We start from the raw sequence: 16,315 nt of genomic DNA, 5'->3' as shown, positions 1-16,315 counted from the left end.
TTTGAGTAGCCCACCATCTAAAGATGGTGGGCTAAAAAGCTTCATCAATGAAATAGACCTGTTCTGAACCGAATAGGTTCGATTTTTGCTCTTACCTCAGTTTCTGACCTTGACTTAAACAATTATTTGGTTATTTTTGTACTGGTTTGACTGTATGCAATTTGATCACAATAAATGAAGTCATAAGAGAAATTAAAGGTGTGCCTACCAGAAACTATGCCTTCACCAATGACCTTGACCTTCAGTAGTTGTTATCCTCTTGTTGGGCCAAATCCTTGTACAAAGTTTGACAGAATGATTAGCCAGCTTTTGCAATATCATCTGTGACCTTGAATTAATTTGGTTCATCACCTTGTCACGGCCGATCATGGTAACAATATTGAGTTTGATTGGATGAAAGACATTTTTTCTATCCTGTCATAACAATGTTATAATACAATTGGAGACTAACAATATATAGCATTTTGCATAGAGACTTTTTGAACCACCAGATACAAATTATAATATACAAATATATTTTTTTTCCCTGATTTGTTTATTAATGTATGCACAAAGCCTTGTCATGCACTTTTATTTTACTAACCCATATACAATTTGACACTTCTGTCCTTGAAAGTGGGTCAATGTCATTCATTTAAAGGATTTTGCTATTACTTCAGCCCAGCATGCTACTTGCCAATTGTCATAACCAAGGCTTCTTTTGACAAGTTTTCACACATTTGACCACTGCATAAGCTCACCTGGCCTTTCAAGTCAGATGAACTAAAACAAAATTCAAATCAAATATTAACATGAAAATCTTTTATTTAATCTGGCATTTCAAATAACGATGATTTAATCCTGGCAATGACATATTCATATACAGAACAAAACAAAGAAGAAAATATGCGCATGCATAAATAAATATGAGTAACTGAAGAAATTTATTGCAACATAATTAATTTACATTTTGTTAACATAATGATTTTAAGGTAAATGGTACCACTGCACAGCAATGAAGAGATTATTACATTTCAAATATTCTGTATTCTCTATTTTACACAAGGCAGGGACTTATAATATACTGTCCCTGCACAAGGTTACAAACAAGAGTTTTGCGGGCAAACAGTTACTTCCCTTGCCAATGTGTTCCTCTTCCATTTTGATGCTGGGAGAATTTTTGTTTGTGTTTGTTTCAAATATATGTACTAAATTTTTGAGCAGGTCTTATTCAGTAAAATGCATTGCAAGAAGTGATTTAGATGGACAATATTGAAAAAAATTGTAGAAAAAGGCCTAAAATAAATATTTCATGTTAGCGATAATGGTATAAATGAAATATTTTAACTTAGTGGTACACTTCACCGTAACTGAAACATAATTTTGGAAGAAATACCAGTGTGGTAATTTTTATCATTCATCCATAATATATTTAGCAGCAACAGAATGAAACAATTTCTGTAACAGCTTTATAGTGTACATGTATAAATGAACCAAGCTCAATAGTATGGTGTTTTAACCCCGTTTAAAGTGCTACTAAAGGAATGTCTACTCGGAGACATAACATGAAGTTGTCCTATAGCTATAGAGATACATGTAATAAAATCAACAACTGAAAAGATGATACTAAAACACTATTAGGCTAGTATCAAAATGTTTTAAGCACAATGTATATAGAGGTCCCCCAATGAGTAATGGTTTGTTATCATGTTTATCTAACTCCAGTTAATTTATTGTCAAATTGTGTGTCTTTTACTATTAGAAAATTAACTATTCAAGTTAGGTATATATGATAATCAGCCATCAAAAGTTTAGAGTGCTTTTACTCCCTTAAAGTTCTGATATTATATCTAGAAAACCATGTTTCTTTTGAAAATACATTATTCCTTTTTCCAATCAGTGAAACAATTGCAATAAAACTATTTCATCACAATAGAAGATTAGATGTCATTGTAAAGCATTGTTTATTAGACATCATAATTAGAAGATTGACCAATGATATAATGTCCAGAGTATAACCCACTAATGGGTAACCAAAATTGTTTACCAACTCCTAGCAGGTTTATCAACTGAGTTGGTAGTGAGAAAACCTATAGTGGTTGTGGGAGAAAACTACTGCCATCACCTCAAAACTTAATATCTGAATATTGCACATAATCAACAATCCCATGATCTCTTTTCCACAGCCAATCAGAGTTTACAGGTGACATCTTTCTGTAAAACTTGTAGACTATTCCCTGGTCATACATATTTTTAAACTTAAGTATTATAAAGAGTACAATAATCTAATAAGAAACAAATTGCGTTTGTAAGTTATTTTGATAGATTTGAAGATTTTGCTTCAAAAAAAAGTTATTGTCAGTAAAAAAAAAAAAATTGAAACACTTTCAACAAATAACATCTTAATGACTCAAAATGTCAACACATTATTATTTAGCAAGACTTCAACTAATTATAAATTTCAGTTCTAAGAGCAAAATATAAATGGGCTAGGAACTGTTTGTCAATATGATATATATATTGGTTGCATTCCTTAATTAAGTTGCATATAATTTTTCATGCTCCTTTTCCATAAATCTTTCTTTAGATAACAATAATACACTTTGAGTCTTGTAAAAATATACTAATTAAACCATTATGTATACTATTTTATTAATTGCGATCTATGGCCTTTATATAAAACAAACAATTTATTTATCTTACAGATTTTGATATTCTTCAAAGAGACTTAACAACCCATTTTTGCAGCATTTCTTTATGAAAATGATAACCAATATACAATGTACATACATGTAACCTTTACATCAAATTAATTAAAACAAGATCTTTTATTTCCCTCCAATACTCTACATTCCAAAGCCTGGAACATAAAGTATTAGAGTGGAAGAAAAGATCTCATTTTAATCAGATTGTCTTTATGCAAGTAATTATTATTATGCAAGACATTAATAACATGATCTATTGTTTACATTGATATTACAAATATTTTCAAAATATCATTGTCATGATTACAGACATTTTCCAGTCAAGTTAAAGATTTAGATAAAGCTTATGGTATCAATAAGCAGCATAATCCTGATTAGTCGTCATATATTCATTAACTTGCACCTTTGTTTGTATCAACTTAACATACACATAGGTAATGCAGAAAATAGGATATTTTTAGCTCGTGAGAAATCCATCAATATCAATATAAACACACATATATATATGAGGGCTGTTCCAGAATTAATAGTATGTTAAGATTGCAATAATCAAACCAGATAAATTATATACACCATAATATACATGTACAGAACCTTGTAATATCAAACAGATATTTTCTGATGTAATATAGATAGAAGTATTCAATGCAAATCCAGCCACGTCTGACCTTTACATCGCTGTACACATTGTGGAGTAACCAGAGCAATATCCTCTGTGGGTATTTGTTTCAAACAGAAAAACTGGATTTACTAATAACAGCTACTGTTGCAGCAATCTTAGGAGAAACAACCCTTCGTTTACACAAATTAATTTATTTGTTTGGAAAGCTTTTTTATAATAAAAAATAGAAATTTATTATGAGACATGTATGAGTAATTTATTTATAATAATAAATACCACTTGATGTCTCAAAAGTGTTAAAACATGAAGATTTGCAAGTACTTTTTTTTATAATTGTTCACATCTGAACAGAAACACCTAGGTCACATTCGTATATTGCAGTTGAAAAGGTTTAGTTTGCGCAGAAATATTCCATGATAAACTAACGCACTTGGACAGAACTGTAGGCAGTGCTTAAAAAATGCACAGTTTCGGAGAATAAATAACAATGTATAAAGAATATTATGTCCTTCTTTCACACTTCCACTAAATCATATAAGATATATCAAAATCTACATGTGGATACCTTGTTTTATAAAAAAAATAACACAAAATGGCAATAGTCAGCATTTTAGTTTGGGTCAGGCACGTCTGGACCCCTCAATCTACACATGCCAAATATTCCTGAGGCCAGCCTCTGTTGAGATCGGCGCCTATCGTTTTCTTTCAGGTTCAACTGTTTTAACTGGTTTAACCCGACATGCAAAAGGGGCCTTAGTCCTACTTGTGTATTGACTTCAGATATCAGAGTCTGTATTCGTGAAAATGTTCTTATGCTCAAACTAAGATTTTGTGTTTAAGCCTGATTTCTTGTTCTGGTGATAAACTAATAAAAAAAATCCCATTATTTTATTTATTTGGAAGAATTTTGGAGAGATTAGAGGTCAATATGACGTGTCAAAATTCTGCCATACCAGATAGAAAATTCACATTTCTTGAACTTTACAGAAACAAACATGATGGCAAGTGAGACTTTTTACCATGGACCAAGAGTTGTTTCTTTTTACTTAAACCAAGTTCTTTGGCAGAATTTAGTGACTAACGCACCAGGTTAAAAATGTAATCTGTCTGGTTCAGGTTTAAGGATTTAACAGGGTAATGAAAAGTGGTGAAATCATCCAAATTCTTACCTAGGACTAGTGCCTAGACGGGTTTAGATAAATACACTGTTGTCAAGACCTACCTGAGACTAAAGAGATTTGATAGGATGAAAATTGGACCATGAAGACACAAATTTCCCCCTAGTCATGCCCTACCTTGGAATCGATGCCGGATAGGAGCAAAACAGTCATGACCTTGCTGAGACCAACATAGTTTTACATGGGTATACACTATACAAACACCTCACAGGGTTAAAACAGGGTCATGACCGCACAGAAATAAACATGTACAGTTTGGGCATAGAGATACTGGCATGGTAACCCACATGGTTAAAACAGGGCCATGAAGGCACTAAGACCACCGTAGTCCTGTCCAGCCTGGGCCTGTAGAGACTGCCCGGAAGTGGGTGACATCATACCCTGCTGACTGACTGTTGACTGGGACACGTGTAGCTGGACCTGGGGCTGTATGTAGGACTGATGGTCACTCTCCTGCAGCAGTAGCCGCTGGTCAGCTTCAGACATGATCACCCGCTGATCAGTGTCCCCCAGAAGTGATCTTTGATCAGACTCTGTCATGATCACACGATGATCGGTGTCCTGAACCGAAAGTCTGTGTGTGTGAATTATAGTCGAGTCTTGGTTGACATTGATGTTGGTGCCCTCAGCAACGCTAACAATATTGAGTCTATCTTCCATAGTAACTCCGTCCTGATCGAGAGTGGTGGCCAAGGACACAGGTAGAGACATGGAAGCAATGTTCATGTTGTTGGTGGGTAAAAGGCCGGGAATGGCCTGGACGTTGCCATGGAGGTCGTGGATGTAAGTCGTCGGGAGTGGCATGGTATAAGCATGATCAAATTCTTGTCGTGCCGCAGTTTTTGCTGTAACAGCAGGCGTTTCTTTGGTCTTCCTCTTCCTGTACTGAGTTTTAGCTGTGGCGTTTTCCCCGTGATGTTTCTTGAAATGGTACTTGAGTTTGTCGCACCGATGAGTGGTATAGCTACAGAAATCACACTTGTAATCGGCTTCCTTTGAGTGGATCTTTTCATGTCTATTCAAATGACTCTTTTCTTTAAAAGCCTTCGAACAGATCTTACAAATGTTTGTACGTAAATCTTCATGTTTCTTATAGTGGCATTTGAGTTGACTTTTCTTTGGCGTAGTGTATGTACATTCTGGAAATGTACAGGGGTATACATCACCTGTAACAGAAGGTACATGTATGTTACACTGTATTTACATAAGATAGAGCATCCTAGCACTGTATTTACATAAGATAGAGCATCCTAGCACTGTATTTACATAAGATAGAGCATCCTAGCACTGTATTTACATAAGATAGAGCATCCTAGCACTGTATTTACATAAGATAGAGCATCCTAACACTGTATTTACATAAGATAGAGCATCCTAGCACTGTATTTACATAAGATAGAGCATCCTAGCACTGTATTTACATAAGATAGAGCATCCTAGCACTGTATTTACATAAGATAGAGCATCCTAGCACTGTATTTACATAAGATAGAGCATCCTAGCACTGTATTTACATAAGATAGAGCATCCTAGCACTGTATTTACATAAGATAGAGCATCCTAACACTGTATTTACATAAGATAGAGCATCCTAGCACTGTATTTACATAAGATAGAGCATCCTAGCACTGTATTTACATAAGATAGAGCATCCTAGCACTGTATTTCATTTGTATCACCAATGAAGAAAAGATCTATTTTTTTCTGCATTTTACAACAACAACAAAATCCAATGGAGCTTTAACCATTAGTACCCCTTGAATCTGAAGAAGGGAGCTTATCCCCTGCACTGTTGGATCATGCTATTTGTTATGCTAATCATTTTCTGTGACATTACTGGAAATTATTTCAATATAATTTAACTCCCTAAAAAGGCTTGCAAACCACAGTGTTTATTTGAATGAATACAGTACTTTTCAATGCCAGTATACAGTGGAGGCGCAGTGGAACTCTCTACCATAGTTTAATTTACATATCATGCTTTGGAAAAAAAGGACACAAATCACAGTCAAAGGGAGATAATTTCATATAAGAAAACGGGGATTCTTAAAAGTAGTTAACTTGTGAGAACATCAGTTATCGTTAATAAATTCCTTCATCCCAAGTTATATTTCTTTGGGTGAACCATTCCCTTAAAACATACATTTTTATTCAACATTATAATTTATATCAATTGTTCCAAAATTATTCTTCTGTGAGAACAATTCCCCAAATCTGATTCTCCAAAATTGCATATCTTCATAGAAACAGTTTTCTGAAAATAATTTTTTTGGGCTGAAAGAGTTCCCAAAACAGTTTCTCTTTTGTGAACCACGACACATAACCTAAGTCCCTTGTAATTACCTGTGTGAATTCGCTTGTGAGAAATGAGATGAGACTGGAATTTTGTTGAGAACCCACACAAGTCACAGAGATACGGCCGTTCATCACTGTGAGTCACAAGGTGAGTGTCTCTGGTGTTCCGAGTTCGAAACTTCAAGTGACATACATCACACTCAAAAGGGCGGTTTTCTATAAAGACAAAAACAAACAAACATGTAAATCCAAATTAAGAATTGCTGAAGTATTTGTAGTAACAAGGGGTACAAAAATTTCACTCCTTGCCTTAGGTAACCAGAACACTGACACACCAGTTAACGGCCTGTCCGCTACCAGCATGACATGTTAATTTAGTCAGGTTTTTAGAACGAATAATCGTTTCTTTTCATAAACTTTATAGCGCTTCATGCCAGCAAGTTAGTGTCCAAGTATTGTGACTCTAAGCTATTTGGTTCTTAAGATGAAGTTGTTTTAACATTTTAACCTAGTGATCCCATTTAAGTTTGCAGATTATGTACTTAAGTGTGCTACACAATAAATAATAAAAATGTTTGATCCCTATAGCTATTTCATAACAAAAAATATTTTTTTTATTTTTTTTTATTTTGCCCTTTTTCTTTTGCAAATCTGAATCAACATCACTTACATTACTTGAGAAGTTCCCAGACAATCTGACAACCAGTAAATTTTGCCAAAAATGTAATTGTTTAAAGGTTACCTCCCTTCCATCAACAATGAAATTGCTTCACCAAATTACCGGATAAAATTGCTGTGTTGCTAAATCACAGGGAAATCTTATTTAAATTTGAACTTAAACCTTCTATATTGTGTTGTATAAATGTAAACCTAGTTTCATCAGAACATGATTAAATTTGATTTTATTATTGTGCAGAAACCTTTGACAACCCATAGCACAATATCACTTAAGGTAATAGGATTGTGTCACCATTTTCTGCCACAAAAAAAATTATAGGTTGTCAGAATTTTAAGGATTTTAAATGGAAATTTATGTAAAAAGGAGTGAATTTTGAAAAAAAAATGAAAGACACAATATTTTTACAAAATAATGTCAATAAAAATGATACTGACATATATCAGTATTGCATTAATGTATATCAATTTAATAAATGCTGAAATTGTGTAGAATTAATTCTCTATACACGATATAAAAATTGACATTTTATAATAAAACCATATACACATAGTAATTGCAGGTAAGAGTTATCGTTCTTGAAAAACTTCACAGTAGTGAAATAGGTAGCCGGTTTCCTGAAGTACAGAAAAATGGACACATGTGACTCATTGATAAAAAAAAACCTGAATTAATGCCTGGATTGCTTTGAACTACTTTAATATTGAGAGAACACACTGTTCTGTCAATAATAAACATACAATATTCATCAATTTAATATTAAACATTAGAATTTGCGGAAATTGTGATGCTGTCTCCCTACATTGGTTATTCAACTAGGGATGTACTTCCTGTTTCCGTTTATCAATACACTCCAATGACCTTAATTCATTGTTTTCATTGTTTTGTCCAAACAAGGATATCAACACTGCCTGCGATGTAACCAGCTGGCCACAGCAAATAAACTTTAAAATCAGACAGTGATAAGAAAACAAAATTGAAAACATATTGAGCCTGCTTGCAAGTTTGGTAATTCTGTCTACATCATCCTGAAAGTTAAAGACATTTCAAGATAACAATTGAATCAATATTCCAGTCTGTCATTACTGATAAAAGAATTATTTATCATTTACAGAGTAAAATTACTGTATTCAAAATGTTAATGTAACTCGTGCACTGGGAACTTAGGAACTTTGAAAAATGTTAATGATTGCAGAACCTATCAAGTTCTCAACCAAAGGCAATATTAGATACCATTTTTGAAATCATATGTACCTGAGTGAGTTTTCAGGTGAGAGAACAGGTTGTTTCTGGATTTGAGCTTAAGGTTGCAGATCTGACAGTGGTAAGGCCGGTCTTCTGTGTGACTTCGTTGATGGGTGATGACTCTTTGGAGTTTATCACAGGAGTAGTCACATCCTACATTTTTGCAGCGATACGGTGGTCCATCGAAGTGTTGTCGCATATGTGTCAAGTATTCTCTATTTACGCTGGTGTGAAAGTCGCAGTCTTTACATTCGAAGTACAGATTTTTGAAATGAGCTTTGACTCTGTGCTCCTTCATGACTGCCAATGACGTAGAAGTGAATCCACAAATACCACATTCTCTTGTCAACTTTTCTTTAGGCAGATAATCAAAGTTGGACTTCTTTCTTTTTAAAGATCTTTTAGACTTGTTGGATACAGGGTAAGATGTCTCTGTTTGCATTTCATTATCAGATGATTCATCTTTATCTCCTTCAGAGTCATCCACATTTTCCGTTTCTACATTATTTTCCTCATCTTCCTCATCAGTATGATCCAAATTATTTTCATCTCCATTTACATCCTCATTGAATTCTTCTTCATTTTCGTCTTCCACCTCTGAAAAAGCTTTTTTGGATCGACTACTTCTGGTTGTAACGCCAGAAGGTTCAGTTACTTTCTTCTGTGACTTTTGTTTTGTCGTGCGCTGCTTTCCTTTGGGAGGAACTGGAAGAATAAGTTTGATTTTCTTTGGCATACCTTTCCGTTTGTGCATTTTCATGGTTCCTGATTGAACGTCTAGGTAGGTACGGGGCATTTGCTGTTGTGTTGAGGCAGAGGTAGGCTCAGTGGAGTCTCCAGTTTCCTCTTGATCACTTCCCTCAACGCTGTCATCAGAATTGATATCAACATTTCGAGTGATGCTCAATCTCCTAGGCGTTGGCATGGCTGCTTCTACATCCGGTCCGGTCACTTCAGTATTGACCGCTGCATCATGTTTCGTGTTCGAGTTCAATATGGATGACACACTGACAGTTACTGGGCAGAAAGTTTCCATTTCCGGTGTAACGATACCAATCTGTACGATGTTGTTCAGAATGTGGGAGTATGTCTGGCGCAGAGCAGGAAAGAGTTCAACATACGGCCCCAGTGAAATCTGAGAACTGTACAAAGTCTGTAACAAAAGGTACAGACTAGATTCATGAGTTGTAAAGAAATTTTCAGTCCTGCTGATTTCAAGGAGAAAGTCACTTGCTACTGTCGACCAGTCTATGTGTTTTAACAGCATCACAAGGTAACGTTCCCGGTCCTGCACATCAAATCCTACCCAGCTGATGATCAAAAACAATTTCACCTCTGGTTTGATTTGCTCCATACGACCAGTGGACAGGAAGGCATGAATACGTCCGACCGGGAGAGAAAGAAATTCGTTTTGCTTTACAGCATCTGATAAATTCATCTGCAGAAATCCGGCAATGAAGTCCTCCAAAGATGTCAGACTGTACTTTCGACAAAGAAAATAAGTGCTGATGAAATTTCCGAGGTGAAGGTTGGATCTTAAGTATTCCTCACAGTCTCCTCGCAGTGGGTCAATTTGGAAGCTCACAGCCAGATGCAGCAACTGTAGGAAATTTGTTTCCCTTGGAGCTATGCATCCAGAATAGAGAAAATCAAGAAGGTCTGAAAATACTTCATAGTTATCATAGTTGACGATCATGAGGTCTGGAGATGTATACCCATCGCCAAACAAGTGATGGTCGAAGTAAGGGCTCCAAGCAGCTAGGACATTTTTGTGAACCCTGAATTGTCTCCCTTTTACATCAATGACTACATCGCAGTATTTTCCTGAATCTCTCAACAGTTTCATCTTCTCTAAAATCTGAGGTTTCTGTCTCACAGGGGGTGCAGCAGAGCTAACTGTGGCATCCTGTGGTACCGTCTGGAGAGGTGGTAGTTGTCCTGGTTGCTGGGAGGGAATCGACAAGGTTGAGTGTACTACAAGTGGAGTCCCCTGCTGCCCCTGTGTTTGGTTGGCTGTAGGAATGGGGGCGTGTGTAAGAAGTGGGGCAAGGTTGACAGATTGAGTGGGTGCAGCCATCCTGACCATAGTGTTGAGCCCTCCTGTGTACAGAGTCAGTCCCTCTGTAGAGAACCGCGGGTCTTGGAGGTGATACGTCATCGTGCACTTGTGCAGATACCGAACGGCCTGGTTGCAAGTTTGGTAACTGTGTCTACATCATCCTGAAAGTAAAAGACATTTCAAAATAGTAATTGATACAATATTCCAGTCTGTCATTACTGATAAAAGAATTGTTTATCATTTACAGAGTAAAATTACTGTATTCAATGTAACAAGTGCACTGGGAATTTTAATGATTGCAGAACCTATCAAATTCTCAAGAAAAAGCAATAGATTCATTTTTTTCAGTAAATTGGTAAATTATTATTAAGGAATCCACATAGGACCCTTTAACAGACAAAAATGATAAGAGATGCTTATAAGGAATTAGGAGGCACTTGTTAGGTCAAATATAATAACTGTAATTATGTATTTCAGTCATATGCTTTTTTATAACAACGGTTACAAAAATTATGAGAGGCCTAGCTGTGTGGCTCATTTGGATGTTTAAGCAATTATGCCAAATATTTTCATTGAAAGAAAATTTTGGGCACAGCTTTTCAATCAATCATAACTTTAACCAAGGTAGCATGATCAAATCTGTCTCTTCATACCTTACAAGCAGCTATATAGGGATAGCGATATCCATTGTCTCCAAATCATGACCTAATTACAAGGACCCTTGCAACCTTGAAAATAGGTCAAGGTCATTAATAATAGGACAGTTTTATATACATGTAGCATGCTATCCAAAATACCTTCTGCCTTAATATAATTAGTATAGGGCTTCATCAAACTTAATATGTTTGTTAAAGCTTTCTTACCATAAAATTCCATATGGACATTTGACCCTGGCAAAAATTGAAGTTGAATTTGACCTCTTACCACAATATATTGAAGATTTTGATATATATTTGAACTATTTAACCTCAAAAGTTAAATGATAAATTTATAGCAAACAAGAGGCCCATGGGCCTTAACGGTCACCTGACATCCGATTCAAATTAGGACTGTCATATGCATCCAGGGGCCAATTCATACTTTTCGTCTGTCCGAGTGACCTTGCTGCATCGTCCATTATTTATTCCTTGTGAACACAATAACTTCAGTAAATATGAACCGATTTTGATGAAACTTTGTATGCAGCTTTGTATCAATGAGATCTTATATATGAGTTTGAATACCAGACCAATTTGACCATAACTTACATAGTTATTCCCCTTGGTAATTCTATTATTGTTGGACCCTGTGAACACGATAACTGAAATAAATGGGTGTGACTCCAATTTTGACCCAAGGGGTCTGTTTTGAACAAACTTGGTAACTGTATGTCTTCTGTTCTTGGTTAAAGAAACAAGTAAAATCGTAAATCAATGATTTATTGAATAAGGCACAAAATTTTAATAGCACCTTGTTAGTAGCGAAAAAGCGTCATGAATGAAAAAAAAGGTTTACCACATGAATTTACATCTATTCTTGCTAATTGTGTAATGTCAATCAACATCACGTCAAGTTTAGAAGTGAAATTGGCAATAACTCTGTAAGTTACTGTCAAATAATTCCCAGTTTCGCCCTCATCCGAGATCTTATTGATATAAGGCTACATACAGAGTTTCATCAAACTTGGTTGATATTTACTCAAATTATCGTGAACACAAGGTCCAATACAAAATAGTGTAATAATATTATTACAAAGGGCAATAACTCTGTAAGTTACGGTCAAATAATTCCCATTTTTCCAACTCATCCGAGATCTTATCGATATAAGGCCGCATACAAAGTTTCATCAAACTTAATTGATAATTACTTAAGTTATCATGTTCACAAGGTCCAATAATAATATTATTACAAAGGGCAATAACTCTGTAAGTTACTGTCAAATAATTCCCATTTTCCAACTCATCCGACATCTTATCGATATAAGGCCGCAAACAAAGTTTCATCAAACTTGGTTGATAATTACTTAAGTTATCATGTTCACAAGGTCCAATAATAATATTATTACAAAGGGCAATAACTCTGTAAGTTACTGTCAAATAATTCCCATTTTCCAACTCATCCGATATCTTATCGATAGATGGCCACATACAAAGTTTCATCAAACTTGGTTGATAATTACTTAAGTTATCATGTTCACAAGGTCCAATAATAATATTATTACAAAGGGCAATAACTCTGAAAGTTACTGTCGATTAATTCCCATTTAGAGTCCGGGATCTTATCGATATAAGGCCGCATACAAAGTTTCATCAAACTTGGTTGATAATTACTTAAGTTATCATGTTCACAAGGTCCAATAATAATATTATTACAAAGGGCAATAACTCTGTAAGTTACTGTCGAATAATTCCCATTTTCCAACTCATCCGATATCTTATCGATAGAAGGCCACATACAAAGTTTCATCAAACTTGGTTGATAATTACTTAAGTTATCATGTTCACAAGGTCCAATAATAATATTATTACAAAGGGCAATAACTCTGTAAGTTACTGTCGAATAATTCCCATTTAGAGTCCGGGATCTTATTGATATACATGGCTGCATACAAAGTTTCATCAAACTTGGTTAACATTTACTCAAGTTCTCATGTTCACAAGGTCCAATAATATTATTATTACAAAGGGCAATAACTCTGTAAGTTACCATCGAATTATTCCCATTTTCGAACTCGTTTGAGATCTTATTAATATATGGCTGCATACGAGATCTTATTAATATATGGCTGCATACAAAGTTTCATCAAACTCGGTTAACATTTACTCAAGTTCTCGTGTTCACAAAGTCCAATAATAATATTATTACAAAGGGCAATAACTCTGTAAGTTACCGTGGAATAATTCCCATTTTAGAACTCGTCCGTGATCTTATTAATATATGGCTGCATACAAAGTTTCATCAAACTCGGTTAACATTTACTCAAGTTACAGTGTTCACAAGGAAAAGTTAACGCACGAGGACGGACAAAAGGTTATCACAATAGGTTACCATGACCTATGGTCAGGTAACCTAAAAACTTTATATAACTTTATCTCAACTATCTATTGACCAAATATCATGACCTTCGGCTACAGGAACTTCACAAGATTTTGAGGCTGTTTGCCCATTAAAGCCCCTAGGCCTGTTGACCTGTATACACTGGCCAGAGCTCAAAGTTGACTTTTGATCTAGCATAAAAAGATTTGCAGTGCTTAGTCTTAGCTGACACGGTTTTCTGTAATCATGGCTTTGTATCTTCATGGTTGCTTTAGATAACATGATCATTGTTTGAACTTTTAAGCATATTTAAAGAAATTTAACTCTATCCCAGATACCTATACTTGGGCTTATTAATTTATTACAACCTGAATATCCCTGCATCCCCACATATTATTGGCCAAAATCATAACCTAAATCCTTATGCCTCTTACTTATTCCACGGAATTAGATTAGATTATCTAAGTCCGTGCTTATTCATAAGAATTTTTTTTTAAAAGGTTTTGGAATAATCGACTCCTGTAAACCTTAAATTGTGTCAAAGTAATTTTATTTAAACAAACTGTGTAGCTTCCTATCCAAGTATGCTACCAGCCAAATATCATAAACCAAGGCGCCTCTTGGCTATTTAGAAAAGGTGTTAAGGTTTTGACAGGTTGGATCCCTCAATGACAGACCTTGAAAATATGCCGAGGTCATTCAGTCAAATAAATATGATAGCTATAGCCAGCCCTAACCCCAGCATACTACTGGCCAAATATCATGACCTTTTGGTTATCAGAAGAAGTCAATAAGAACTTTTAAGATAGCAGTGTGCTATATACTGTCCCTGATTGAGGTTATCCAATTTGAACAACCTTGACGATATGGTCTTAGAAAGAAATTTATACAGAATTCTATAGTATGTTAAGTTTTTTTCTTATAAGACCTAGAATACACGTATATATCATGGGTTATAAATGTTAATCAGACTCGATCATAATAGAATTTGTTTTAATTATATATATAACATATCTTTTAAATTTTTAAGAAATACAGAAATTAATTCAATTTAATTGGCCTATTAGTTGTCTTTTGAAATTTACCATTTCCCCTAATGTGTTCTATCCCAGCAAAACTAGTGTAAATGCTTAACCAATTTCTTTGCATTTCATACAAAATAAAGTTAAACATTCAAGCAGGTGTACATGCTGCTGCTAATTTGTACTAGACCTACCTGGTAAATTAATTAAATATGCAAAACTCTAATTTAGAAGGTAATCTTTCAAGTTTGATTTACCCTGATCCTACGCCCACCTCGTACGAAATAAACAAATGTAAAGCATACAATTTTTAATTAAAAGTTATTTTTTCCCTTGCATTTGGGATAGTTTTATTTTGTTTTCGCTGGGAAGCCAGATAAACTTGGGTTAGCTCCCTTTGATTAATGATGCTAAGGCTACGCCTTTATGCTAAAAGGTGGAAATGCATGTGTTTTTAACATTTCAAACAAGAACATGATAATGATTTAATAGCCATATTATAATCGTGATACGAGCATTTGACGATAACACAAAATCAAGACGTGTGACCAAACAAATGGTGTTAGGGGGACCGACACGGCAGCGAGCAAAGGGGTCGGCTGTGAACCATATACAGAAAGTAGCATCATTCACATTTAACATGCTCTAAAAGCTCAATTTATAGATGTATGTGCCTAATTATACGGTCGTATTAATTCTTCTCTATTTCATATATACTGTTGTGTGTGTTGTGAGGTAAAAAAACACATGTAAGGGGGAACGTCACCGCGTCAAACTTTTGCAAAATTACTTACATTTGAAATTATCCCCGATCGTCACCGGAAGTAGTAGTCTCGAGAAAAATAATTATAACTTTTATGGTTTCTTAAGAACAGTTATATCATTTACTAAAGTATGTTACATGCTTTATAAATGAATATGTCTTTGTTTGTAGGCGTGTGTGGTGTGTTTGCTTGAGCGAGAAAATCAATTTACATAATATTCTTTAATAATGAGTAGTCCTGCTCAAGTCCGATATTGTTCGCAGGCCTGGCACTTTTCCAAATAAGATACGTGTTTGTAAAACCACGGAATATTTATTGATTGCGTCCGAATATGCTATCCATCTTATTTTTCATTCTGCTTTGTATTGACCGAACGAAAAACTAAATTAATATTTTTAAGACTCCACATGTCCTAGGTCATAAAAAACAGGCATATCGATGTATTTCATATTTTTTATTCAACAATTTCAAAAATAAAAAATGTCAATGGTTTAATAGCTATCTATAAATCTACTTTCCAAAGATCAATCTTTACTGATTACCACTTATATGAGTAAGAGTACTGGTGCTTTGGTAAGCCATCTTCCCTGCATTACAATGGAATATATCTAATAAAGTAAAGCCTTATCCATACTGTGTGAAGCAGAACAGTGTAAATTCGACGTGCGTATCTTAGAACCTCGTTAATCAGGATAGTGCACAATAGAAACCTCGTTAATCCGGATAGTGTACAGTAGAACTTCGTTAATCCGGAA

At 34.9% G+C, this 16,315-nt stretch overlaps 1 protein-coding gene across 1 annotated transcript; it reads right to left on the bottom strand.

The window, feature by feature from the left end:
* Positions 1-786: 786 nt before the first annotated feature.
* LOC110462819 (zinc finger Y-chromosomal protein 1-like) lies at positions 787-15,614 on the bottom strand. Its single transcript, XM_021517016.1, has 4 exons — positions 15,591-15,614; positions 8,710-10,920; positions 6,828-6,995; positions 787-5,650 (listed from the first exon to the last, which is right to left on the bottom strand). The coding sequence occupies exons 2-4, from the start codon at positions 10,856-10,858 to the stop codon at positions 4,776-4,778; spliced, it is 3,192 nt and encodes a 1,063-aa protein (XP_021372691.1). The 5' UTR covers positions 10,859-10,920; positions 15,591-15,614; the 3' UTR covers positions 787-4,775.
* Positions 15,615-16,315: the final 701 nt, after the last annotated feature.

Source organism: Mizuhopecten yessoensis, unplaced genomic scaffold (assembly GCF_002113885.1).
Source record: "Mizuhopecten yessoensis strain PY_sf001 unplaced genomic scaffold, ASM211388v2 scaffold10831, whole genome shotgun sequence".
Lineage (NCBI taxonomy): Eukaryota > Metazoa > Mollusca > Bivalvia > Pectinida > Pectinidae > Mizuhopecten > Mizuhopecten yessoensis.
The sequence above is the reverse complement of the archived record's forward strand: the minus strand, read 5'-3'. Positions and strand labels throughout refer to the sequence as shown.

Bases quoted from the DNA above. Each gene is read 5' to 3' on its own strand.
- LOC110462819 (XM_021517016.1), bottom strand. From the start codon at position 10,858: ATGACGTATCACCTCCAAGACCCGCGGTTCTCTACAGAGGGACTGACT. The intron at 6,996-8,709 runs GTACATATGATT...TTGTCTTTATAG, and splicing joins TCACCTGAAAACTCACTCAG to AAAACCGCCCTTTTGAGTGT. The intron at 5,651-6,827 runs GTAATTACAAGG...CTTCTGTTACAG, and splicing joins TCACAAGCGAATTCACACAG to GTGATGTATACCCCTGTACA.